The sequence below is a fragment of the Triplophysa dalaica genome, chromosome 2, assembly GCF_015846415.1.
Source record: "Triplophysa dalaica isolate WHDGS20190420 chromosome 2, ASM1584641v1, whole genome shotgun sequence".
Classification (NCBI taxonomy): Eukaryota; Metazoa; Chordata; class Actinopteri; order Cypriniformes; family Nemacheilidae; genus Triplophysa; species Triplophysa dalaica.
The window spans coordinates 2,582,775-2,610,002 of NC_079543.1; the positions used below are offsets into that span (position 1 = coordinate 2,582,775).

At 37.8% G+C, this 27,228-nt stretch overlaps 4 protein-coding genes across 5 annotated transcripts; 2 read left to right on the forward strand and 2 right to left on the reverse strand.

Annotated features, from left to right (window-relative positions):
- Window positions 1–844: 844 nt before the first annotated feature.
- LOC130412990 (GTPase IMAP family member 4-like) lies at window positions 845–3,519 on the reverse strand. The gene is made up of 2 exons (XM_056737853.1): window positions 3,458–3,519; window positions 845–1,535 (listed from the first exon to the last, which is right to left on the reverse strand). The coding sequence occupies exons 1-2, from the start codon at window positions 3,474–3,476 to the stop codon at window positions 955–957; spliced, it is 600 nt and encodes a 199-aa protein (XP_056593831.1). The 5' UTR covers window positions 3,477–3,519; the 3' UTR covers window positions 845–954.
- A 2,544-nt stretch (window positions 3,520–6,063) lies between these two features.
- Window positions 6,064–13,045, forward strand: cldn31 (claudin 31). 2 transcript variants are annotated; one of them, XM_056740339.1, is made up of 4 exons: window positions 6,082–6,137; window positions 6,274–6,330; window positions 8,829–9,935; window positions 11,008–13,045. In XM_056740339.1, the coding sequence occupies exon 4, from the start codon at window positions 11,119–11,121 to the stop codon at window positions 11,773–11,775; it is 657 nt and encodes a 218-aa protein (XP_056596317.1). In that variant the 5' UTR covers window positions 6,082–6,137; window positions 6,274–6,330; window positions 8,829–9,935; window positions 11,008–11,118; the 3' UTR covers window positions 11,776–13,045. The 2 variants fall into 2 exon arrangements, with proteins under 2 accessions (XP_056596308.1, XP_056596317.1); XM_056740330.1 differs by lacking the exons at window positions 8,829–9,935; window positions 11,008–13,045 and adding an exon at window positions 6,566–8,424 and having other exon boundaries at window positions 6,064–6,137.
- A 776-nt stretch (window positions 13,046–13,821) lies between these two features.
- Window positions 13,822–22,225, forward strand: slc25a10b (solute carrier family 25 member 10b). The gene is made up of 11 exons (XM_056737292.1): window positions 13,822–14,235; window positions 17,433–17,552; window positions 19,602–19,716; window positions 19,871–19,919; window positions 20,000–20,041; window positions 20,124–20,167; window positions 20,273–20,343; window positions 20,425–20,517; window positions 20,665–20,742; window positions 20,946–21,002; window positions 21,089–22,225. Exons 1-11 carry the CDS (start codon window positions 14,146–14,148, stop codon window positions 21,188–21,190), a joined length of 861 nt encoding a protein of 286 aa, XP_056593270.1. The 5' UTR covers window positions 13,822–14,145; the 3' UTR covers window positions 21,191–22,225.
- Window positions 22,226–22,811: 586 nt separating this feature from the next.
- On the reverse strand, window positions 22,812–26,980 carry LOC130410750 (tripartite motif-containing protein 16-like). The gene is made up of 6 exons (XM_056735594.1): window positions 26,389–26,980; window positions 26,136–26,234; window positions 24,917–25,150; window positions 24,666–24,813; window positions 24,484–24,537; window positions 22,812–24,039 (listed from the first exon to the last, which is right to left on the reverse strand). Exons 1-6 carry the CDS (start codon window positions 26,953–26,955, stop codon window positions 23,411–23,413), a joined length of 1,731 nt encoding a protein of 576 aa, XP_056591572.1. The 5' UTR covers window positions 26,956–26,980; the 3' UTR covers window positions 22,812–23,410.
- Window positions 26,981–27,228: the final 248 nt, after the last annotated feature.

A 27,228-nucleotide genomic window follows, 5' to 3' on the forward strand; every position in this document is an offset into this window, starting at 1 on the left:
TCCTCCTTCAGTTAGTCCTTTTACAGCTTTCAGTCCTCCTTCAGTTAGTCCTTTTACAGCTTTCAGTCTTCCTTCAGTTAGTCCTTTTACAGCTTTCAGTCCTCCTTTAGTTAGTCCTTATACAGGTTTCAGTCCTCCTTCAGTTGGTCCTTTTACAGCTTTCAGTCCTCCTTCAGTTAGTCCTTTTACAGCTTTCAGTCCTCCTTCAGTTAGTCCTTTTGCAGTTTTCAGTCCTCCTTCAGTTGGTCCTTTTACAGCTTTCAGTCCTCCTTCAGTTAGTCCTTTTACAGCTTTCAGTCCTCCTTCAGTTAGTCCTTTTACAGCTTTCAGTCCTCCTTTAGTTAGTCCTTTTACAGGTTTCAGTCCTCCTTCAGTTAGTCCTTTTACAGCTTTCAGTCCTCCTTTAGTTAGTCCTTATACAGGTTTCAGTCCTCCTTCAGTTAGTCCTTTTACAGCTTTCAGTCCTCCTTTAGTTTTTCCTTTTACAGCTTTCAGTCCTCCTTTAGTTAGTCCTTTTACAGGTTTCAGTCCTCCTTCAGTTAGTCCTTTTACAGCTTTCAGTCCTCCTTTAGTTAGTCCTTATACAGGTTTCAGTCCTCCTTCAGTTAGTCCTTTTACAGCTTTCAGTCCTCCTTTAGTTAGTCCTTTTACAGGTTTCAGTCCTCCTTCAGTTAGTCCTTTTACAGCTTTCAGTCCTCCTTTAGTTAGTCCTTATACAGGTTTCAGTCCTCCTTCAGTTAGTCCTTTTACAGCTTTCAGTCCTCCTTCAGTTAGTCCTTTTACAGCTTTCAGTCCTCCTTTAGTAAATCCTTTTGCAGTTTTCCATGCTGCTTTTGGTTCTTCTAAAAATAAAAGTGCTGCGCCTACTATGACTGCTGCTCCTACAAAAATAATAAGTTTTGTTTTTCTTGGTTTTAGCTGCTTTAGCTGTATTCGTTTAGTATTATCACTAGTCTACTTTGTGTAGTGCTGTCCTTCATTATTCTTCACCAGATTATCAATTTCCCTCAGAAGCTTCATGATCTGTTTGGAAGTACACTCCATTTTGCTGTTTATTGTATGAAATCTGCCCTTAAAATAACTCAAGAACTCTTTGGTTCTCTCACTTTCAATAAACTGGTCGCATTCTTTTCTGGATATTTTTTCTCGTCCGGTAAACAGCACTAGGGTGAACTTCAACACTTCTTTTCCAAAACTTTCCTGAATCTTCTCTACGATCTTTCTTGCGTCGTCTTTTGTGTTCGTGTCCAGTTTGACTATCAGCAGAAAGACATGAGGACCAGGATGAGCGTGGCAAAGACTCTTCATCATTTCATTCTGTAGATCTTCATCACTCAGTTGAGGGTTAAAGAATCCTGGAGTGTCAATAACTGAGATGTTTCTATCTTCTACTCTTCCTCTCTGTACTTCACTCACTGTGGTTGTTGTTTCTTTAAATGCTTCTCTGCCCAGTATTGCATTACCTGTTGCACTCTTACCGACACCGGACGCTCCCAGTAACACAATCCTCAAGTTCAGGAAAGCATGTGATTCATCTGTAATAAAGCAGATGGAATGTAAAACATCTGTTACCATTGCATATGATCTCCTCATCAGGCCTTCAGTATCACGGCACAGCAGCCATTGTTTCTGTTGCAGGTAATCTTTAGATCTTTTCAAATCAAAGATAACTTTTTAATTTTAATATAGCCATATTTTCAGAATATTTAGTGTACTTAACTAAATGTGTAAATCTCAAAAGGACCCCATATTGGAGACTTCCAAGTAACTGTACACTGTAAAAATTGCCTGTAAAATTAACAGTGAAATTCTGTAGTTTTTACGGAAAAACCTGCCACACATTGTAATATTGTCTGTCAAATTAACAGTGAAATTCCAAGTTTTTTCAACTCCACACTATTACCACCTTCACTTACAGACACACCTGTCACTTTATTTCTATTGTACGTTTACAAAAATTCTTATTGAGAATTAACACAAGTTTACATGTTTAGGGTTTTTGTTGAGTCACCATTATGATTATTGAGTGTTTGTTTTAGTTTATGCTGAGACAAAACAGGTGGGAAAAGCTATGGAAATTTTTTTCATGTTGTTGTTGTTTCTTGGGTTGTTGTTGCATTTTAGCCTGTTTTGGAGCATGAGTTCCCAAACCTTCATCAACCAAAATAACAGTGCCAGTGACTCGAAACCACACTCTCATAGGAGGTGGTTAAAGGGATGAGTTGCCGGAAATACTTGTTTTTCTGTGTCTTTGGTGTGTTATAAGTTGCCCATGCATGTATTAGACACGTAAAATTGCAAACATTTGAGTGCCAGAAAAAAGTATGAATCTTTTTCCTAGACCTGCCTGAAACGCCTTGTGTAACCACAGCCCGGCGAATCTACAACATTTCACAAACGAATTGACTAAGACCGCCCATATCTAAATGCAAGTTAGGTGGGCAGACTTATAAATCTCATTGTACCGTCGCCGGCCCAGCCATGTCGCAGAGACGATGTGTGTTTCATTCTGGAACCCTGATGTTCCGAATAAGGTAAGAGGCGTTACATTTCCATGCAGTATTCGACCAATCACTACACACTAGTGAACTGGCCAATCATAGCACACCTCGCTGTTCTGAGCGATGAGCTTGTTAAGAATCTGTGCATTTCAGAGAGGCGGAGCACCGTATGTGGAAAATACAACTGATGGACATTATTTTACCAAAACGCTCTTTTTGTGTTCACATTTTAAATGACATTACTTCATTTTACAGTGTACAACTGTTATTTCTGTTAATGGCAAACATTTGGCACCCTGTGCTACCATGTTTTTCACTTAATCCCTTTTCTTTTTAGTCTATCCTGAATCCTTGAACCAGTTTTACATATTGTTTTTTTCATGTTTAAGTAAAAACAGCCACAGAACAGGTGGATATACTGTATGTGGAAAAGTACTGTATAATTTTTTTTTGTTATTTGTTCTGTGAAAAACATGATCTATATCTCTATTTAATCTACTTCCCTATATACAAAAGAATATGCTCATTTGCATGCAAGGGAGAAACCGATTAAAGGGCTAAAAGGAATCTTTTACATTACAAATTGTTTTGGATGAAATAACTTTCTTACTTATGATCATGTTCTATATGAATTAAAACCGGTGACGTATAGAGTGCTCTCTATGGAGAACAGGTTGTAACATGCTCTGCGTAGCAACAAAATCTTCGCTTTTCCCTTAGTCTGTTTGATATAATATCATATTTTAATTTACCAGAAACAGTAGACTACTCAGATTGATCTGAACATTAGAGCTCTAATGAAAATATCATGATGTTAACAATGTCTGTATTTAAAGGACAGCTAATTATAATATTAAATAGAAATATTGACACCTGATAATACATTATCTCATTTTATGAGACTAAACTCTAGTCTGTACAACTTCATTTCTTGTGAGTGAGATAGTTTGTCTGACCTTTGTATATCGATGCCATCGCTGAAATCTTCTGTTGTTGCTATAGGAGGGTGTCCACCTGACAGTGTTTACTGAAAGACTGAAACTGAAAATAAAAGCTTCTGTCACGACAGTAAACTTTCATTGTTTCCAACAAAAACGCCACGTTTTTTTACTGCAGGAGTGTATTACAAACAAAACAAAATGTGCAAAAGGTAATGTGACTATCTGATGTCTTCTGTCTTGGTTAAGTTTTTTGACTGTAGAAATATGTAGCCTACACATACAGTATGTAGAACAGCGGCTTCTTTTCAAACCAAAATTGTCGCACGAGTCGTTGGGATATATTGACCCAGAAAATGGTTTATATTTGACTGACAAATGTTTTAAAACAACCTTACAGTTGGGTTCGTCCCTTATGACCCAATGCTGAGTTGAGAAAAACCCTTAATCTGCTTAGCATGGTTGAGCGATATCACCCTGTTAGTAATTTGTTTCGCCATTTCAGCCTGTAAATCCAAGACTGGTTGACCAATGGAGCTATGCAGGATTGACCCTTGTCACTGCCTGGATGGGAGACCTGCTGGGAAAGCTAGGTTGCAGCTGGAGAAGGTGTTAGTTCAAGAGAAGGTGCTCACCCTGAGCTCAGAGGAGACTATACTGTCAAAAAGGACTGTCCTTCAGATGAGAAGTTAAACCGAGGTCCTAACTCTCTGTACTCATTAAAATCCCAGAATACCCTTCGAAAAAAGAAAAGGGGTGTTATCCGGGTTTCATGGCCACAGCTGGATGACATAATAAATGATAACAATATCAGGTCACGTATCTTTTTAAATCTTCTTTAATGGTTGGAATGGCCCCACCTTTTAACCAAAGCTTTCACGCATAGCCGGTCATAATCTCTCTCCAACATTTATGAAGCAATCGTATGAGAAATACGCTGCACAAACTTGAAAATTTGGGTTGTACATTTCTGGAACAGTGTTTTAAATAAAATGTAACCATTCATTTTTAGTTGTTTCTCATCTTTAGGCAGGGCAAACAAAGTGGCTTTCTTTTCGCGAAAAAACACACAGCGTCTCTACGACATGGCTGCGGAGGTGACGATACAACAAGATTTACAAGTACGACCACCTCACTTGCTTTAAGATTTGGGCGGTCTTACGTCAAATCATCTTACGAAGAGACATACATTCGCAGGGGTGTGGGTACACGAGGCGTTTCAGGGAGGTCTGGGTACGCATTCGCTTTTAGATAGAATGCATCTTTTGTTCCGACACTTTAATTTTAGCAATTTTACGTGTCTAATACATGCATTGGCAACTTATAACACACCAAAGCGCCATATGACCCCTTTGAACATGCTGTGTCTGAAACCGCTCCCTATCTCCTATATAGTGCACTATATTAGGTGTCCTCCATTTTGTAGTGGTGGTTGAACTACTTCATTCCCTACACTCGTTCATTTTTTTACCCACAATGCACTCTGATTTTAAGGGTACATTTGAGTGATGTTGATAAAAACATAATTTAGTGACGAGAAATTCATTCATTGGTACTTACATTCAAACGGACGTCTGCTGTAAGTTTTATGCTACACTTATTTGATTTACTTTTTAAATTTGACCGTTGCTCAGCTCCCGTACATCATGGGATGGAGAAGTGTCCTTACGATCCACACTCACAAATCTCGGCGGAAGTATATAAGACCATCAGGGTACTTCTTGGAAAGGACAGAGGGAGCGTGTGAAAAAGATGCTCGCAAGAAAAGTTCCCTTATTTTAAATACCAAGTCAGAGAGAATCAGCACAATTGACTTCTCGATTAAAGACCACAAGATCATTAAGAAGAACTGAAACACATTTACTTGACCTCTACATGACAACCTTTTTCTCTCAAATTTGTTGATCAAGATCATTGATCCTTATTTTGGCAGCTTGACGCATCACATTCTGATAAATATAAACATTCATATGATTAAAAAAAAAACAATATGATGAAACATGACCTGTAGTATCTTCTTGTACATCTTTGAACTTATTTTAGCACATTTGATTTGACCTGAGCTCACAAGAGGTCAGTGCTCTGTGAAAAGAGGAATTAAACAACGATTCCTCAAATACAGAACAACATGATTAGCATCATACTTGAAGAGACCTGGTTTGCGGGAAACACTTTTAACTGTTTGTCACTTCCACATTCAAGTTGATTAACAGTGCAAAAACAATATAGTGAGTTTTTTTCATTTTAAGAAATGCGAAAAAGATGTGAAATTAGTTTTTACTATTTTAACTTCAATCATTTTTATTACTAATTTAAACAAATTATTTTTATACATTATATGTATATTTTTTTTCTTTTTAATTTAAATTAAATTAAAATGTTACATTTCAATTTCAGGTTGAAACCTCTCTCTGTTCCCCAATTAAACACATTTAAATCCTAAATGTAAAATGAATTAAATGAATTGATTTACACAATAAAGACTCCTCTTCCCCTCCCACACTATAGGAGAGACCCAAAGTTTTCATTGGTTAGAAATAAAGTGTCTTTACTGTATGACGTGCACTTCACATTCAGATAAATATGAGGAAAGTTCTTACTATTTGCCTTTAACACTGTAGCTTTCTGTACAAGCATCATATTTGGAAAATTACAATTTACAATTACAACCTGAAAGATTTAAAAATGAGTTACAAAAGTAAATTATTTTCTTGTTTATTTTTAGTACACAATGTTAATGTAAGATATAGAAATTATTTTAACGTGTTTAATGTTAATTTATAATATAGAAATTATTTTAACATACATTTAAAAAAAATCTGTTTCCTCGACAGTATCTTATTCCAGATATTTTGACTCCGATACATATACATCACAGACTTCATTATACAGTAAGTATATCACGTTATTCTTTTTTGCTTTTTTCTGCATTTTCTGTTTCTGATTATAGAACATTCTGAAGTTCTGAAACTGTCATGTTTCAGTATTTACTTTAAACAAAAAGTATATAAAACAAAATATTTAAATATATAAAACAACAGTTTCTGTGTTTGGAGATACAGTCGAAGGGCACGTAACATGGTGTTTGCTTTACAATCTGAAGTGTAATACATGATATTGATTCAGATCCAGATTCAGATCCTGATTCAAATGCAGATTGTGATTTGAGGATTATTCTGGTGGGTAAAACTGGGACAGGAAAGAGTGCCACAGGAAACACTTTACTGGGACAGGCAGTGTTCACTGCAGACGTCTCACCTGATGAAGTCACAACCAAGTGCAGCAGACATTCTGCCACACGAGAAGGGAAGAAAATCTGCGTCATTGACACTCCGGGATTCTGCAGCACTTCAACTGCTGACAATGAAGGAACACTGAAGACACATGTGGAGAGATGTGTTAGACTGAGTCTTCCTGGTCCTCATGTGTTTCTGCTGGTGCTCCATCTGGGTGTGAGATTCACAGCGGAGGAGGCGAACGCCATAAAACAGATCCAGGAGAACTTTGGTGAAGATGCTGTCAGATACAGCATCGTTCTATTCACTCACGCTGAAAAACTGAGACGTATAACATTAAAAGAATATGTAGAAAAAAGCAGATATCTGAAGACTCTTACAGACAGCTGTGGAGGCAGATATCATGCATTCAACAATGAAAACATGGCCAACAACACTCAGGTCAGAGATCTTCTGAAGATGATTGACAGAATGCTCAAGGGAAACAGAGGAGAACACTACACAAATGACATGTTTAAGGAAGCTCAGGGGAAGATTAAAAGAAAAGAGATGTGGAAAAAAGCAGAAAATGTTGCTTTAGGAGTTGGATCAGCTTTAGGAACAGGAGCGGCTGTAGCAGGAGGTGTTGTGTTGGGTGTGACGGAGGCTGTGGTTTTACCTGCAGTCGCTTTAGCAGCCGGATGCGTAGCCGGGGTGGGGATGGGTGTCAAACTCATAGTGAATAAGGTCAACGAGAAAAAAGATAAGGATACAAAATAAATCTCACTTAAACACATTAATGTTACCCAAAGTATTACCCATATAAATTATATTTTTTTATATAAAGCACTGCAACAGTCAGTATATTACACAATGTAAAATATATATTAATAATATATTACATTATGTTGAAAAATATAAGATGATTCCAATTTGAAGATGTAATATTTGATATATTGTACTCTATTTTCCAGTATTTTCACAATTATGTATTTTCATGAAGACAGACAAGTTTTTTTAGCTTGTTCTTTGATAGCACTTATGTTTATATTTTTTAAAATATTTGTTCTGCTTAATATGGCATCATGTTTACTTTGATTATGATGATTATAACTTCATGTCCATGTATACAAAAAAATTGATCGACTGTCACTGAACAGAATGAATGATCAAAGCTTTCATTGTCAGAAATTTGAATGTTTGAAGCTTTTCATCCCTGTTGGCTGTTGTGGTTAGATGAAACATCAATTATCCCGATAAAAACATCTACCCCAGATAAGACAAAAAGTGGAACAGAAACAATAACCTGTTTACCGACACCTTTTAACCTTATATTTTGTTATATTCAGAATAATATAATCAATTATATTATTTAAAATTGTACAATTATTTTGTTTATCTCATAAAAAATACAAAAAGCCTGCAACAATATTGTAAGAGATACATAGAGTCAATGTTTGAGAACTGATGTTGCTTAAATAACTCTTTCATGCTGTATTTAATAGATTATATTGCGTTTCTGAAAATACTTTTATTTTGAATGAAACAAAAAGAAGTCCTGATGATTTTATGCATCCACTCTATTATTTTACATTTTCACTAATAACATCACTAATAATTCTGCAGGCCTGCTTTAGCACTGAGGCAAGGTTTACTTTCATTTAAATGTAATGACGAGCAGTGCACAAAGATAAGGAAGTACATACTGCTGAAAGACAGAAAGTAATGTGATATTCTACCACCACATCATTAAAATGTGTCTTTAAATCACTGACCCCCTTTTCTTGAAACATTTATATTTTCATGTGAGTGTTAAAATTCATTCCCCTAATGCACATGAATACTTACGATTAAGTCTTATATTTTTAAAAACTGCTGCAGCAGCAATATCTAAACAAGCCAAAAATCTTGATGAACATGACGGAATAAATAAAATCCCTTCAGTCCTCATTTTTTGAAGTGTTTTAAAGCATTCTTTGAAAAGTCCTCTACTATTTCATCATACAGATATTAAGCACAAAAACACGCCATTGAAGTACTAGCCTATAATTCTTTAGGGGTGTGCTTTTAAGGATGAAATAAATTATTGTGTCTATTTCTTCTAACTGTCCTTTTCTCACTCATCCATTCTGTTTTCACCTCTCCTGTTTCTTCGCTTTGAAACGTTCACGCAGAACCCCAAACCTGCTCCTGCTAGAAAGCCCAAAGAAGATCCGCTCACATCCATCAGCGCAGCCATCACGATCCCAGCCATGACCATCTCCACTGGTATTCCCATATCGGACAGAAAACTCCATGCGCCAGTCAGTGTGATGAGAGCAGAGATGCGTTCAACTGCAGCTTCCACATGTTCTCTTATCTTCTGACCTATAAGAAAGGCTACAACACTTGATATAAAGGCCGATACAGTTGCTCCAGCTGTTACTGCCACCACTCCTGCGGCTTCACCCTCCTCGTCCATCAGCCACACAGCTGCGACTGCGCTCGCATGTCCAACAGCTGCCAATAATACAAGAGCAAAACTGACTCCAGTTAACCCCACAGACTGAACACCAGACCATATTAATGACAAACCAGTTTTTCCAAAAGTTCCGTAAGTAAAGGCACAGCTGAGCACCAGTAGGAGAACTGGAATCCCAACGGCACTTAAAGCCCCGGCCATCTCCACATCACTTGAAAATTCTTCGTCCATAGTTACAACCTAAAGAAACAGTTCATGGAAATTCAACATTGCAAATATGTCCACAACATGCATTTCCGTCAAACGTGTGTTTGAGTTATGTGCATGCCATCTACCATTTATTAAAGAATGTGTTCTGATATTCCTAAAATAAACAGACAAACACAATGCAACTACAAACATAACACTTGGATGCATACATGTTCATATTTACTAATGTTTATAAGCACTTCTTCTGCCAATGAATAGTCATGTACATAATTCTTCAATACTGCCACCTGTTGCTTTGGAGCGAGAGAACAAGTTTAGTACGCATGTCTATTGGTCAAATGTGATGTTCTAGTGTACTGTATATATATTTGTGGAATGTGTAGGCGCTTGCGTATGTGCATGGCCATGGCTCGTATGTGTGTGTGTAGGCGCTTGCATAAGTGCATGGCGTAACTGTGTGTGTTTGTGGTCATTATTATGTGATGATATTTTCAGTGGGTCAGATGCTAATCGACTCCCACATGTGAAAACAAAGAAAGTGTTTCTATAAACACAGACGACACTTCAGTCACATCATATCAGACACGCACACAGATGCTGGCCGACCACTGTAAGTACTTCTTCACATCATCTAATAGAATCATTGGAACTTTTCTTGTATTGTCAGTTGTTTGATGTGTATATGTGTTGCTTTCTGTAACTTTTTGTTTTATTTATCAAATTAATGCATAAAAAATTGTATTACTGAAATCCTTTTGGAAAAGACTTAGAACAAAATTTTACTAAACTGTAAACACGGGTTGGCAATACTCCAAAAAATAAGGCAACTCGTCTTTAAGTTGAACAAAAAACACTTCAAATAATCATATTTTTTTATTTAAATTTTCTTATGCCGTTGAACACAAAGCATGCTGGGAATGGAAATCCTTCAGACAAATTGTGTTAAATTATCGTCTTTAAATGAAGTAAATAATCATTTTACTTTACTCAAAGTAAAATATTTAAGTAGCACTTTTTATAAAATTACGTTTGTGTTTACATTGTAATAATATAATAAAATGAGACTAGAGACATAATGTAACGATATACTGGTATGGCTGTAATAGTAACTCTTTTATAGAAATGAATCATGCAAAGATTATATTCTATAAGAATAACTGTAATACATGTGATTTTTTGCTAATAATATTATTAATAGTATTATTATTTACTAATATATTAATATAATGCTTTTCTATCTTGGTTCATTTTCATAGTACAGTTTGGTTAAACTTTTTGGTAGCATGCCAGTTTTTCAACAGCAGGTTTTATATGATTGTATATCACTTTATAGTTTCTATTGTATGTTTTTAATGGGATAATTCACCAAAAAATGTTATTGTTTGTTCACACTAATGCAATTCAAAATCTGTGACTCATTCTTCTGTGGAACACAAAAGAAGATATTTTGAGAAATGTCACAGTGGTTTTGTGTTCATAAAAGGGAAGTCAATTGGGGCCAATGATGTTTGATAGCAGCATTCTTCAAAATATCTTCTTTTGTGTTCTGCAGAAGTAACTAAGTCCTACAGGTTTGAAATGACATGAGGGGGAACACATGGGTGAACTACCCCTTAAATAAATTGTTTACTTATGCATCAAGTTTTATAACTGTAATATCCCTTTTTGTTCTTTTAATTTAGAGGAGGAACCAAAAATTTCCAAAGTTTCTCCGGATCTGAACATTTACAAAGAAAAAAACGTCTTTAAGAAATAAAGGAGCAGCATAACATACAGTATCTTCTCTTGCGGTCATGGCAAACACTGGTCTTCAAATGCTGGGTCTGGTCCTGGTCATCGCGGGCTGGGTGTTTGAGATTGTGGTCATTGCCGGTCCTTGGTGGCGCGTGTCTGCGTTTGTGGGGGATGAGCTGGTGGTCTCGCAGGTGTTGTGGGAGGGGCTTTGGATGACCTGTTTATCACAGTTGGGGCGTCTGCAGTGTAAAGCATTTGATTCTGGCCTCGCCCTCTCAAGCTCCGCCCAGATGTGCCGCACCCTCTGCATATTGTCCCTCCTCCTCTGCCTCCTTGCCTTTCCGCTCATCGTGACAGGCCTGAAGTGTACGCGCTGTCTGGGCGACGCTCAAGAGCCAAAGGCTCGGCTGGTGAGGACTGGGGCGATTATGTTCCTTGTGGCGACCTTTTTCTTTCTTATTCCCATCTCTTGGACTGCATACGTGGTGATACGAGATTTCTACGACCCGAACGTCGCCGCCCCGTTCAAACGTGAACTGGGACCCGCCCTCTATCTGGGATGGGCTGTGACCGTGCTGATGGTGGTGGGAGGGGCTGTGATGTATTTGGGCTCCGTCTCTCCAGGAACTCCAGCCATGCCTGTTTTTGGAAAAGGGGGGAAAGGGAATCCCCCGGCCACAGGTGCAGAGAGTAAACCAGAGAAGGTTTTTGTATAAGGGAGCGTCGAGGAATAACGGATATCAAATACCTTTTTACAGCATTCTTTGAAATCTGTTTTTCCAAGACTGCACATAAATACCTTTCTAAAATAATTTATATTTTTTTCACATGTTGATGATGTCAAAGGTCCTGCGTCTATGTTTGGGTTATAAAAGTAACAGAATTACACTATTTAACATATATGTTTGATGGTAAATCACACTTCGGTTAAGCTTTGCAAAATTTGGTATTCATTTGTAGTCAGCATGACGTAACCAACAAAATGTCACTTTTTTGTCTCCATTAAAACAATAAAAACAATAAATGTATGATGTATAAATGTCATCAGCACAAAAAATTACTTTGGAAAAATTACTTTTAGAGTTGCAGCAAGTTTTTGTTTTTGAGGAAAATGTGTAAAAATGACTTTTTACGCAGTGACATGCATCAATTGTACACAATGAGACCATGAACATGTATTAAGAAAGTAAATGGGCTATTTTTATTTATTTATTTTAAGATCTATCATTCATTCAGTCTGATTGTAGTATAATACAATCTGTTTTGTATCCTTTGTTCAGTGCTCAATATAATCAGCAATGCCATTTTTTACCATCATAAAATAATTATTTATGTTTGTGTACTATTTGTCTAATAAAGCTAATGCATTGTGACATTGTGGAATATGTTTACGCATGTCGACTGTACGTGAATGTGTGGTGCGTTGGCACACAACACAATAGCAGAATACAGGACAGGCACAATGAACACAATGTGACACAATGTGTCCACTGTGTTCCAGAAGCCTATTACGTCATAATGGAGGAGGAAGTTTGGAGTATGTGTTTCACGGACCTCCTTTAAAATCACCGTTACCATGACTACATGAGGAGGAGGAATTCAAACTGTTGAACAACTGTACTGTACACGAGATGTCCACAAGATGGCAGAGTCGGCCAGACTCAAGCGTGCACATTCCACGTATGAACTTTGTGTCTGAAAGGACAACAATAGAATAACAACAAACAATAAACCTTTTGGTTTTTTTATCAACTAAATAGACTACTCGATTTTAAGCACCTGGCATTTATTTACACTTTTAGTTTGTCTCTCCTACTGTGATTTTACACCCTAGTGTAGTGATGCATGAAGGGTGTACTGTCAATTGCCTGTATTAAGTTTCAGACTTCTGGCAAATATTTGTTCGTATAAAGTCAGAAGACAAAAGACAGCCTTGCAGATGCACCGTGCAATGGGATCAATTCTAAGACAAACATTGTGTATTTATTACATTAAAACATATCAAAACTGATCTCACGGGAAGATGTTATTAATGTTAATGATGTTATTAATTAAGGTGTTATTAATTATTGACTATTTGTATATTTGTTTGTCTTCAAAGATCCAGATAATAAGAACTAAATGACCTTGTTGAAAAATAGAAATACTGAATGTCGTGAATTTATTTACCCCCCAAATAGCTAAATGTGTCCTAATTTTGATACTGTGTTGGGGCTTTATATAGAGAGAGGGAGGGGGGGGGGAGAGAGAGAGAGTGGGTGAGAGAGAGAGAGAGAGAGAGAGAGAGGGAGAGAGGGGGGGGGAGAGAGAGAGGGTGTGAGAGAGAGAGAGAGAGAGAGAGAGAGGGAGGGTGAGAGAGAGAAAGAGAGAGAGAGGGGGGGAGAGAGAGAGAGAGGGAGGGTGAGAGAGAGAGAAAGAGGGAGAGAGGGGGAGAGAGAGAGAGAGCAGGGAGAGAGGGGGGAGAGAGAGAATTGAAACCTATTCTGCCAAACTCGGATAAAATCCAAAAGAGAAAGTTTAAGAAAATATGGGTCATGACATGTCTGAGATGACTGCCCATTTTCACAACCCAATACTTCATAGCCCGCTAAACACTTTAACACAAGACGAGTGTGTTACTATTGTATCCGCCCTCAACAATGCGTTATAAGGAAGCGTCTTCTCTTAAAGTGACAGCGCACTGATTCGCCCGACTGTCGCCGTCTTTTACAGAGTACTGTCTCTTTAAGAGGTTAGAGTTCATCGCATTGATGCTATTGCAGAAGCACCGATGTGTCTGATGGACGTTTTTCTCAGTTTGTGTGATTGTTATAATGGGTGTGTGTCAGTAGGGGGGGTCAGGTGCACCGGAAGGCCGTTCCCGATAGCGCTCGAGCAATTGGCTACTCGTGAACTTTGCAGCGCGCGTCTGTCCTTGGCTCGCACTCGCTCACGCCACGCACTCGGAATGTCTCGTGCACATCGGAGTTACCGGCACGCCGAAGATTAAACTCGGTTCTCTTCGTACTCGCGCCAGACGGTTTGGTCAGAACGCCAGGACGGCTCGCGTGCTTCCAGACGGACCGACGTTCAACCCAACCGGAGAGATGACGGAGAAACGGATGTCGCGCTGGTATTTCGGCGGAATCGCGTCGTGCGGAGCCGCGTGTTGCACGCACCCGCTGGACCTGGTGAAGGTGAGATGACCGTGGAGGTTGCGTGAGCGCTTCCACCTGATGTCACGCACGCACGCACTCTAAAACCGCACGCGCACGTGATATGACTCCGAACTTGTGAGGGTTTAATCCGCTTTAGTTTTAGAGTTCCTTCAGATGTCAACAAATGAATGAAACCGATATTTTTGATTACATATTAAATATTTGTGTCACTAAAAATCACTAATATAAGTTATCTTGCAGTTATTATGATTAGTGGGTGATTTTATATGAATGTAAACAACGCTGGTTAATAAATGTGTAAGCTATAAAAAAATGTTTGTACCCAAAAATAGTAACGTAATATAATTTAATATATAACTGAAAATGTTCACTATTCATTTAAAGTTATTCTTAATTTTGTAAAGTGACAGTGCAGGATTACTCCTGTTCGTCAAGCTCTATTATTGAGCAATTCTGTTAATATTGAAGTGACCAGACGTCTTTAACTCATCATCTTGGTCTATATATTAATCATTATTTATATATTTGTCTATCAACAACATTTTTGTTTTCAGATTATTTTGAGTTTAGATTTGGATATATGTTTTCTACATTTGTTAAATTCACTTCTTTATGTCATGCACTATATCCACATCAGCTTTAGTCACAGTTTTACAAATCTTTGCTGCACTAAGTAACAGTGTCAGATGATCGGCTGTGTAGTTGTATTATAACAGGACAGAGAGGTCACTTCTGCAGTCTCGGCAGTAAAATACAAGTCAGGTTTCAGTAAAGGCCTTTGTTCAATTGCACTTAGTGTAAAACAGACAATAATGCTCTTATATCAAACAGCCTTTGATCACATGGAGAAATGCGGCAGAATTTAAGCATTCAAATGAATGCTTTCTAAATGTTGCATGCTGTGTTAAAGACTGTAGATATTTTAAGATCCTGTCTGTGCTGTGTAACGTTGTCTATGTGACAGATATTTACAGTGTGTCTGTGTTTGTGTGTTTCAAGGAGCAATGAAACAACATTCTTGACATACTTGTGTCACGATTCCTCACGGGTTACACATATGTCGAAAGAGCACATGCTTGCCATTTGGTTGGGCAGTTTGTGTTTGTGCACATCCAGTTGAGTCAAGACTTAGTGGACTTTGGTTATGTTGTCAGGGCGTCTGCGGGGTCTTTAAATTTATTTATCAACTTTAATATGTTACTCATCCTCGTGTCATTTCATACCAGTATAAATTACTTTGTTCTGATGAACACAGAGAAATATATTTGGAGGAGTGTTGGCCATTTTCTGTGACATCATTTTTGTGCCATATTAGGACAAATTAAATGGAAGTCAAAGGTGCCCCAGAACTGTTTGTGTTCCTCAAATTCTTCAAAACACTTCAATTTGTGTTCAGCAAAACATAAAAAAAGATACAATTGTTGTGGATGATGTCACAGAACTGAAAATTGCTAACATTCTTAAAAATATATTTCTTTGTGTTTAACAGAACAAAGATATTTATACTTGTTTGAAACAACCTGAGGTTGGGTAAATGACGACAGAATTTATTAAAAAAGTCTTAAATACATTTTCCAAGGTATGCAATTTTGCATCATCTTATAATATTCGTCTAAAGAAATTATATGCTAAAGTTTGCTTGAATTTAATATTTGCGTAGGCGAATAGTGGGATGTCCATTTACACACGGTTGTTAAACAACATGGTTGACAATTGGAGAAAATAAATACAAGTTTTTGTGCAAATGTTTGGAGGATAAGGATTTGTTAGGGCCGTCTCTGGGGATAACCGTGAGGTTTCTCTTTCTAATATAACTTGAATTTGGTTAGTCACTCAATTAATTCTCCTGTGGTTCGTTCCCACCCTTCTGAATTATGTTGCACAATAAGGAGTTATCACAACTAACACTGTTCAGTTGTGCTAGTTTACGTTCGGTATAAAGTTAAAGTATCGCCAATGTAACCGATTATGAATTGGTGTTAGGCGAAGTTTAGCGATGAGGTCTTAAACTGTATGTAAAATTCTTAGTTAAAAAGTATCAAATTTAGCTTTATGATTCCTGTACACACCCTGCTTGTGAACTATTAACGTTTCACGATGGACAGGAATGAAAGAACAAGATCAGAGAGAGATTTTTTTGAGGTCAAACATACTGTGAGCAGCAACAAACACATGCTCTCTGAACTGATATTCTTTTATCTCAAGAAGTCTGAGAGCTCTCGGGTTTATCTGTGAAGGTAAAAACATTATCTTTGTTATTGTTGTGTTCATACCAAACCAAAAGATAATACACAGTTCACAAACACACACGGACACACATCCACTCTTGGCAAGAACAGTTGTGTTGGGAAGTGTTTGATGTGAAGGTTCATGTAGATATCGGAAAAGTGTTTGCTACTGGAGATGATAATACCGCTCATGAGAGCAAAGTACCACAGTGTTACCCTGCTTCAGTCACATTCCTTAACTTTTTTATTAATTTTCTGAATTACTTTAAATAAATCTGATCTGATGGATATCACAGGTTGTGCTTTGTTTTGAGGGATTGGTTTATCATCCACATCTGTGTGTCTTTTGTTTGTAACTTGCTGTCGCCATTTTGATAATGTCGAGGTATTGAAATTCCCTATTGGTGTCGTCTTTGGCATGTTTATCTTTTATTCAACGATATTTAATATTCTCAGCAGTCTGTAGCTTTTTATCTCCTGCATAATTGTGAAAGTTATTGTTGGCATACGTGCAAGAGTGACTGTTTGCTGTTATTTCAGATGTGCTGATTTGGGTGTGTTTGTTTTGTTTGTTTGTGTGTGTGTGTGTGTGTGTGTGTGTGGTTTTGTGCTGTGTTGGCAGTCTTCTGTTCATCATTTGTGTTGCATGTTGCTGCAGGTCCACCAGATGCTTGAATGACATGCGGTGTCAGATTCCCATATGAGATTTGCTCTGTTATTAACACAACATTAACTTTCTCTTTGTGTTGTACTGCTTTGCCCGAGCAATAAAAGTGGCCTGACCTGCCTTATACGTGTGTGTAGTTTTGTTTTGTGTGTGTTTCATTGTTTTTCTGTCTATAAAAGAAGGAAGTGTGTATTCTTCAGAATGGTTATATTTGAGAAGATCTTTTTAAATTGCATCAACTTTTTCCAATATGAAAATTGTGTGAGATTTATCTGCCGTGCCATGAAGTTGATGATGTAACCGATGATGTTGTTGAACAGGTTCACCTGCAGACGCAGCAGGAGGTGAAGATGAGAATGGTCGGCATGGCAATGCATGTGGTGAAGAACGATGGGGTGCTGGCGCTCTACAACGGCCTCAGTGCTTCCCTCTGCAGACAGGTGAGAGATACAACTGAGAACTAAAAGAAAAACCTTGAGTGTTTCTTTTCAAACAATGTTTGTTTATATTATACAAATTTTTTAACATAGTATTTTTATGTTTGTGTGCAAGTAATACAAAACTAACTGTTATGCAACTGGACATACAATATAGTGTTCACAGGTTTAACCTTTGGCTTAAATTGAACACAGTTTTTCCACGTGTAGGAAGGACACGCTGTTAAAATACCAGCACGTCGGCTTTACATGCGGAGAGCGGGAACGTTGCCAGAAATATTCTGTACTTGTGCTACGTGAGGAACAGAACGTGAACCATTCAATTTGATACATAGATCATAACACAACTGACGTTTCACAGATAAGGCTTAAGGCTTGTCTCAGAATAAAAGAAATGTGTGAACTGTCTTAACTGAATATAACTTGCCTAGAAATATCTTAAAATATAACAGTGCCATTGTTTTGTCTTAAGATGCACTCGAGTAATGTATTCTTCTAATGCTTTTTTATAAAAGCGACAGAAATATCTTAAATCAACGAAGGCATAGTCCTCCTGGCTTAAGATGAACTGTGTCTGTGAAGGCCATAGTGTTTTAGAAGCCTATTAAACATGTATTGATATTATTAACAACATAAATGTAAACATGCAGCAGACAGACAGACAGACAGAAGCAACAATGTGTATGGTTTTCCAGTTTAGTCATTTTTGGCCAAAAGTGTCATACTTTATTGCCGATACAAATAATATTTATGTACTTACGCCAAAAAGTTTTAATATTATTTTGTATCTTCTTTTTTTAGCCTGCTTTGGTCAAAAACAATTATATGCATGTTAACAGGTTTTATGTTTGTGCAAACCGTATGTATAATATATTTAGAGATTGCATCAAATTTGTAGGTTTATTATGACACAATGGATTAAAAGTCTTTATATAGGGTAAAGATGTGTGGGCTATCAGTCTCTCTTTGTTCAGTGTTAAGGTGTAAAAATAACACTGAGTGAAAGTTAAGTGATTTTGGGCTGCCTGTAATTTATATTTATTCACTAAGCATTCACTAAACACTTGTTCAAATTGTCTTAGAAATGAAGGAGAATTGTGCCATTTTGCCTTGACAGTCGACGGTTTCACAGATAAGGATTAAGGCTAATCCCAGTCTAAAATGAAGCTGTCTAGGGGCAGTCGTGGCCTAATAGGGGCAGTCGTGGCCTAATAGGGGCAGTCGTGGCCTAATAGGGTCAGTCGTGGCCTAATGGTTAGAGGGTTGGACTCGTCACCAGAAGGTTGCCGGTTCGATCCTCAGGTCAGGCGGGTAACGATTGAGGTGTCCTTGAGCAAGGCACCTAATCCCTACTCGCTCCCCTGGCGCTGCAGCGATAACTGCCCACTGCTCTGGGTGTATGTGTGTTCACCACTTGCTGTGCGTGTGTTCACTACTCTCTGGATGGGTTAAAAGCAGAGGTATATCTCGGATATGTGTCACCATAACTGACAAATTGGTCACTTTCACTTCACTAAACTGAAAATAACTTGCTCTGACATATCTTAAAATAAATCCGGCCATTTTTAAGTCTCAAGGTGCAAACCAGTCATGTTTTTTTCTAAAACGTTTTTATAACTATCCTAACACAAAAGAAGATATTTTGATGAATGCTGGTAACCGAAAACCGCTGGTGCCCATTGACTTCTATTGCATGAACAGAAAACCAGTGCAAGTCAGTGAGAACCACATGTTTTTGGTTACCGACAGTTTTCAAAAGATCTTCTCTATTGTTGTACTGAAGAACGTCATACGGGTTTGAAATGGCAAGAGGGTGAATAAAGGACCGAATTTTCTTTTTTGTGTGAACTATCACTTTAACGAAGGCATAGTCCTGGCTTAAGCTAACCCTTGTCTGTGAAACTGGACTTTTATCAAGTATGAATAGTTTCGAGAAGATTACATTTTTAACGGTTTGTCAACTTGCACATGATATCAGATGAAAAACATGCTGGAGACTTAAAACAAATAACCGTCTCGCTCTCTCTCACTCTCTCTCTCCTTTGTGTGTAGATGTCGTACTCTCTGACCAGGTTTGCCATCTATGAGACAGTCAGAGACATGATGGGCAGTGGCGGTCAGGGCCCGATGCCTTTCTATCAGAAGGTTTTGCTGGGGGCGTTTGGAGGTAAACACACGCTAACCGTGTAAAGTTGAGCATATCTCAGTCTATCGACACTTCTGTGTTTGCTTGTCATACCTTCAATCCCACAATCCCCTGCACCGGTGTCTCTCTGCTCCCATAGACAACAGCTCACATTAATGCATCTGTCTGTCTCCAGGATTCACAGGGGGTTTTATCGGGACTCCAGCTGACATGGTTAACGTCCGGTGCGTGTTATTACCACTCTCTGGGTTGTGTTACTGATGTTTGTTTGTGTAGCTGATGTGTGTGTTGTTCATCTCGGCAGGATGCAGAATGATATGAAACTCCCTCCCGAGCTGAGGAGAAAGTGAGTGTTGTTCAAACATCGCATTTAAAACCCAGATGCGTATGTGATGAAGTGATTGATCATGTGTGTGTGTCTCTGACAGCTATAAACACGCGCTGGACGGACTCTTCAGGGTCTGGCGTGAGGGTAAGAACATTCTGTCCTTTTGTCCTTGTGTCTGTCCGTCTATTTATGTTTATCAACGACAATACGATTTGTGACTACACATAACGCTTTCTCTGTCTTTGTCAGAGGGCACCAGGAGGTTGTTCTCAGGAGCCACCATGGCCTCCAGCAGAGGAGCTCTGGTCACTGTTGGACAGGTGAGGAAGCAGTGCGTTCTGGGTAATGATTGGTCAGGTTACTGATGCTGTAGATGCTCAGTCTGTCTCTGTCTCCGTCAGCTGGCGTGTTATGATCAGGCCAAGCAGCTGGTGTTGGGCACGGGACTCATGGGAGATAATATAATGACTCACTTCCTCTCAAGCTTCATCGCTGTGAGTAACGAGGCCTCTGATTGGTCAGTTTTGAAGATGTCTTCAAGTGATGGATATTGGAAAGCATTATTTTGTTTTTAATGACAAGGTTAAGACTTCTTTGACTTGGTTTGATTGTAATGACACGAGCGGTTGTTTTATGTGCAGGGAGGTTGTGCGACGGTTCTCTGCCAGCCGCTGGATGTGATGAAGACCAGATTAATGAACTCTAAAGGAGAATATAGAGTGAGTTTCTGTCATTTTTAAGTTTATTTGAGTTAGTGACAGGATCCACTTTCATTTGACACCAATTTTATTGTGAACCAAAGCTCATGTCTAGAGATACATTTAATATTTTATTATTTGGATTACTATAAGTGATTGTATTGTGGTCAGTGTTCATTAATAATTGTCGATTTTTAATCATTTATTCATTTATTTTTGTACAGGGTGTGGTGCACTGCCTGACCGAAACTGCCAAACTCGGACCACTGGCCTTTTACAAGGTATGACACACTAAATGTTTTTTTCCCAAGTGTGAATCAATAAAAAAACATAACGTTCTGTTTCTCATCATCCAATCATATTACAGGGTTTAGTCCCGGCCGGAATCCGCTTGATTCCTCACACAATCCTGACATTTGTGTTTCTGGAGCAGCTGAAGAAATACTTCGGGATCATAGTGATCAGTTAGACGCGTCTGCTGAACTTTGACCTCTTGACCTTTTCCTGTTGACCTCATCTTAAAGCAGCTGCTCATTTCCAGGTCTTTTCTCTCTCACGTTACACGTAATGACGTCATTAATATGGTGACATCACTTCTGCTCGTGTATGACACACACATCTGAGATGGAGATGAGCTGGTGAGTCTGTCGGCTCTTCATCCTCCAGCTGTGATTTGACGAGGTTCAGTGGAGGAACTCAGGAGATGAGAGGAGCTGATGCTGGGACCGGACACATTCAACTGGATCTTCTGGGAATAGTTTGCCTTTAACTCATCTGTTCAGAATGAGATGTAGATTGTAGATGTTATCTATCTGTAGAGATTATTTTAATATTGTGAATGAATAATTACACATTAAGATCGATTATTTTTAATGCTGTTCTTTAATCCTTCTGTTATAATGAGATGTTAAAAGAGTGTTGAGGGGAAGTTCTGGGTTTATTAAATGGCTGTCATGTTACTTCAAACTGATATCACTTTAGCTGTGGAACACAAAAGAATGTGTAGGGAACAAGGAGGGAATTAGATTTCTTTAAATAGTTTTACATTCCCTCACAATAAACATTAGTAAACTGGTTTGACCTTAAGAAAATAATAAACTGTTCATTTTGTGCTATCCGTACTGATGATTTTATTAAGTAACATTAAATATATATATCTAAATGGACAGAATCAAAAATTTGCATTTTGAGAAAAAAAATGAATGTGAATTTTGTGAGATGACCCTGAGGTTCTCCAGCACATGGAGCTCTTGCAGTGTGTTCCAGTGCGGTTCTCTGTGTTTGTAACATTTTTGCCGAATAACTGTTGTTGTTTATGTACCAGGTGATGGGGAATTTTTTTTATTTGATTAATTTGCACTAATGTAGTAATAATTTGCAGCCTGATCATGAAAAACTGGACTTATTGGAGTGTTTTGCTTGAATGAAGCATGTATTAACAAACTTTTTTACAAGTGTATTTGTTTTTACTTAATTGGTACCTTAAAATAAATTGTGAAATTACCATATAGGTACATTTATTTTAGACACAGCTCAAATAGATGCTGCTTATACACATCACACTGTACACAGTATGAATATGATTGGTGCCAGCAGAGGTCGCTGGTTCATACAGTGATGTGTTTGCATGGGGGTTTGTGATCAAACAGGGAGGAAAATGTCTCATTTTGTTTGAAAAGGAGAGTTGCTGTTTGAGTTGTATGGTCTTAGCCTGCATGGAAATATGCGACCAGAAGCTAAATTATATTTAACAAGTAAATGTATGGAAATAAATGTTGCTTGCTAATATCACAAAATGGTTGAAGATTGAGGCAATTTTTTTTTTTTTTTTTTTTCATTGTTTCTCTCATACACATGTACAGATGTTCTCTTTTAATGGGAGACAAGTTTCATATTATTAAGTAATTGTCACATTGCCAGAAAAATGTAATATGGTCAGTAAATGACAGGAAATCTTGCCATAATGCAATAAGTTTAATAATCAGTTACATAAATGTATACATTCATTGGTATGTTTGTGTAATTAAAATGAATCCAAACCAATAAGATTTTTCACAGATTGAGATACAGTAAGCATGTGTTTTAAAACGTTTGATATACACTGACAAAGCCTGCATATTTACAGAGCTGAACAGATGTGCGTGATTACAAAGTAGAGTTATATTTTAATAAGTTGTGTTCATTGTAAAGCTCAATCATACAATTAATGCCCAATTTTATACCAAAAATCATTCTGAAAGAAACATTAATTTCACATCACATTTAGTTAAATTAAATGCACCACAGTATAAAACACAATGGCTAATGTGATCTGAAAATTACAAATATCACCTGAGCATCTGTTTAATATAGCACTAGTTTTCTTGCTTTCAGCTGCAACTTTTGTGCTTTCTCACATTTTAATTGACCCAGAAAACCATATTACAAAGTAACGAACCTTAAAGTCCACTTCAAAGGGGCATATATTCTATAACAGAAAATGATTTAAAAAATGCACTGTTCATGGGGACCACAACTTGCTCCTTCTGGGTGTTGTGATCCAGGATGGGAATCAAGGCCTCTGGGTTTACACACCGCACAGATAAAAAAGAACTAACAGGTAATTTTGTTCAATCTACCTGTAAAACTGGAAAATATTACTTCTGTTTACACTTGAGAAGCTGAAGCACGCGGTTATAAGATCCCGTCATTAATAGTGCCAAAGGTAGAATTGAGAAAGCACTGAGCATTCCTTTTTATTTTGCTCCTTAATCTCTTTTATGGTGTGTGGATGAGCCACATTCTCCCAAAATTGACCCAGTCTTACATATGAGCCATCAAACACCCAAAAAGCAGGGTACAGTGGCTCTGTAAACTTGGCCTTGATTTGGTGGATTAAGCTCATTGTGTTGTTAGAGACGTTGTAGAAGGACAGACTTCCTGCTTTGTGATGCAGAAAAATTCCAATTCTTGTGGAGATTTGTTCAAGAACTTCAGTTTCTTTAAAATCGTGACACACATATCTCCTGGAAGGGCTACAGCACAAGCTCCAAGATTTTTCATTATGTCCAAGACCCAAACAACTGCTACATCCGTTCCTCTGAATCCCTTTATATGCGACTGCTATGTAGACCTGTGGACCTCCCCATTCCACCTCCCAATAACTGCATGAACTCAAACCCTGCACGCACAGTGCCTGGGCTAAGTATGTAAATCTCTCAGGAATGTATTTTTTCCCATCTAAAATTTCCCCATCAATCCATGTTAGCCTTGTGTTATTCTCACTCAGAATGAGATTCTTATGAACAGTTTTGGAGTCCAGTGTCAGTGGTTGGAAATCTGTTTAAGAAAAAGGAAGCCTATTTTTATCACGCATTGCACTTTTTTGAGATACCATTATGCTTGTTTTGTCAATTGTTTTCTAATTCTAGTTCGTAATGAGTTATAGGCTGTTCGATGTCACACGGTACATATATTACTATGCCCTATATTACTTAAAGACAAGGGAGTTAATTCGGCTCATGCCTCAGTGAATAGTGCCATTAAGCATCCATCAGTTTGGTTTTGTGTATTACGGCAGTATGTGCAATGTAAGGTTAGAAATTTCAAATGTCTAAGCCAAAAACACGCTTCTGCTGGTATGTCTTGATCAAACTTTTTTTTTTTTTTAAGTGAACATGACAAAACACTATGCAAAACTTTGATACAAATCAAATAATTGATATGATAATATGTATATGTCAGCAAATGGTGTGTCGTTATGTTATATTTACAGTCTCTTACATCTCAAAAAATCTTCTCTAGTTGTTGGAGTTGATTTCATAATCAGCTGAATTTCTATAATTGAAACAGAAAAAACACACACAAGGCTGATTGCTATGAACACAAGGCTGATGAACTCTATATATGTGAAAGTATAGCGATTTTGGATCCGTCACTGCTGTTTTGCGTTTTTAGGCTATTACCTGTTTGGGCTGTTTCGTTCTTGAAAATCTGCTCAATTTGTGTTTTAATGTTTGACACAGATCTTTTTAAATTGTCAAAGATGGACATGTTGACTGTGATTTTTGGAGGAGGCTGAAACTGTAATGCTGCTTGGAGAAGTGACATTCTCTAAAAAATATATACATACATAATAAACAATTACTGTAAAGGTTTAAAGTTAAAGAAACTGAACATGTGACTATGTCATTGAAGACTGGTTTTATATTGTTACCTGAAGGAAGTAAATGTCATCCTCTGTTCTTGAAAGCTGCCTTAGTTCATCTGCTCTGTTTTTTATTTCAACAAGCGTCATCTGAAGGTGCGTCTGAATCCTGTCTGATCGCTGTAATTCTTTCTGCTCCCTCACTTTTATCATGTCTCTGACCACACATTGCTGTCTTCTTATTAGACTGATCAGATCTTCAAAGGTTTTCTCACAGTCTTTCTCCAGAGCCTGTGTTGACCTCTGTACAAACATTATGCAAAGTGCATAGCTAACTAAAAACGTAAGAATCTTTTGAAATGTTATTTTTAATACGACAAATAACAATGTGCACAATTTGGGTATGTTAGGGTTGCGTTAGTTGACGTGGGAGTCAGAAAATTGTTTGCCTATATCTGTTTAATGCGCACACAGAGAAGACTCGTTGCTTCATGAAAGTAAGGTCGAGCCACTGGAGTCACATGGACTAATTTAAATTTTAAAGATGTCAAACTTTTTAAGCTTTGATTCAATATAGTCCCATTGCAGTTTGTGGCATATGCACAATATTATCAATCAATTGTAGGAATTCAAACGAATGACTCCGTCTTATGCGTATTTATATAGATCAGATTTAAAGTCATGCTGGGTTACACGATAGAAGTCGTGTTGACAAACATGTAAAAAGGGGGAAAATTTGTATCCATGAACATGTTTAAATAAATAACACTTCATGACAATGTCACGAATTCCCGTGAGACTGTTTGACTGTACATTATGTTGCTGTCTATGGGGGAGTCAAAAGCTCTCTGACATTTTTTCCCCATATTATTGTTTTTGCCATATGAAATGCAAATTCTTTGTATCTCAAAATTGTTCAGAATGCAGATAGAATTGTATAATTCCAGGCCACGATGTGCTTATTGAAATAACAGTATTTGGTTTTATAGCATTATTTGAAATGATCATTAGTATGCGCACACACATTCAAACGTTAAAATGTGTGCAATGAAAACTTAAACAACAACTCATTTTAGAGACGTTATCACAATTTCTGTTAAAACATCAGAATCATGTTGCATTATGGTCTATAGATCTGCCTGAAGTGAATATATAAAGTACTGTAGACTTGCTCCCTTGGACAATATCTAGCGACGGTTCAAATGAACTTGGATCGTCCAAATGACCAAGTTAAATTGACTTCAGAATGTTGCATGGCAGAGATTTCTTGTTGAAGAATTGCATATACCTTAAATTCCTCTTTAGCCTTGTGAAGTGTCTTAAGCGCATTTTCTGTTTCTTTGATCCTCCGTTCCAATCCCATTATTGCACTTTGATGTAAATGATACTGAAATAAGAACCATAAGTAAGATACAAACTGTATCCAAGCACATTAATATTATAGCTAAATTTGTTTTCAGTCATGAGAATCAATGTTACATGCTGGAGTGCAAGTATTACATTCCATATATATATAAAATATGAAATCTGTTATACATTACTTGTTGATATCTTGCAGCATTATTTGTGATGAAACGGTGTCCTCTATGGCCTGGTACACATTCCACACACACACTTTTTTGATCTTCAAAGCAATAAACATCCTTGAGTTTTTTGTGAATGCTGCATATCTTGTCCTGAAGCTTGCCCGTGACATTGACCACCCTGTGCTTATCACCTGGGTTCAGCTCATCGTGGAGGTTTAAGTGAACTTCACAGTAGGCCGCGAGACACACCAGGCAGGTCTTGATGGCTTTGAATTTTTCCCCAGCACAGACAGAGCATTCTTCATCATCAGGTCCAGCCAGTTGTCTTTCACTCATCTTCCTCATTCTTTCCACCATATCTGCCAGCATGATGTTTCGTCCCAGCACCGGTCTTGAAGAAAACTTCAGTCTACACAAGGGACAGCTGTAAACTCCTGTATTCGCATCTTCATTCCATTTGAGCTGAATGCAGCTATTGCAGAAACTGTGTCCGCAGTTTATAGACACAGGATCAGTCAGAAGCTCCAGGCAGATAGGACATTTGAACTGGTCCACATCAAAGGAGACCCTCGCCTCAGCCATCGTCCCTCACTCACTCACTCACTCACTCACTCACTCACTCACTCACTCACTCACTCTAACAGTGACTGTGCAGAAGTGAACCTTAGGTTTTGTTTCCCTGAAATCACGAGCCGCAAAAGAAGGAGTGGCCTTTTAGAGGGTCAATAAGCTTGTGTCACAACAAACCTACCTTCTGTGTAAACAGAATTTGAGGAGCGTTCAAAATTTTGTAAGCTCTCCTTCAAGACAACATAAGAGCTGCTTGAGCTTACATTGGCTTGTGTGAAAACAGTG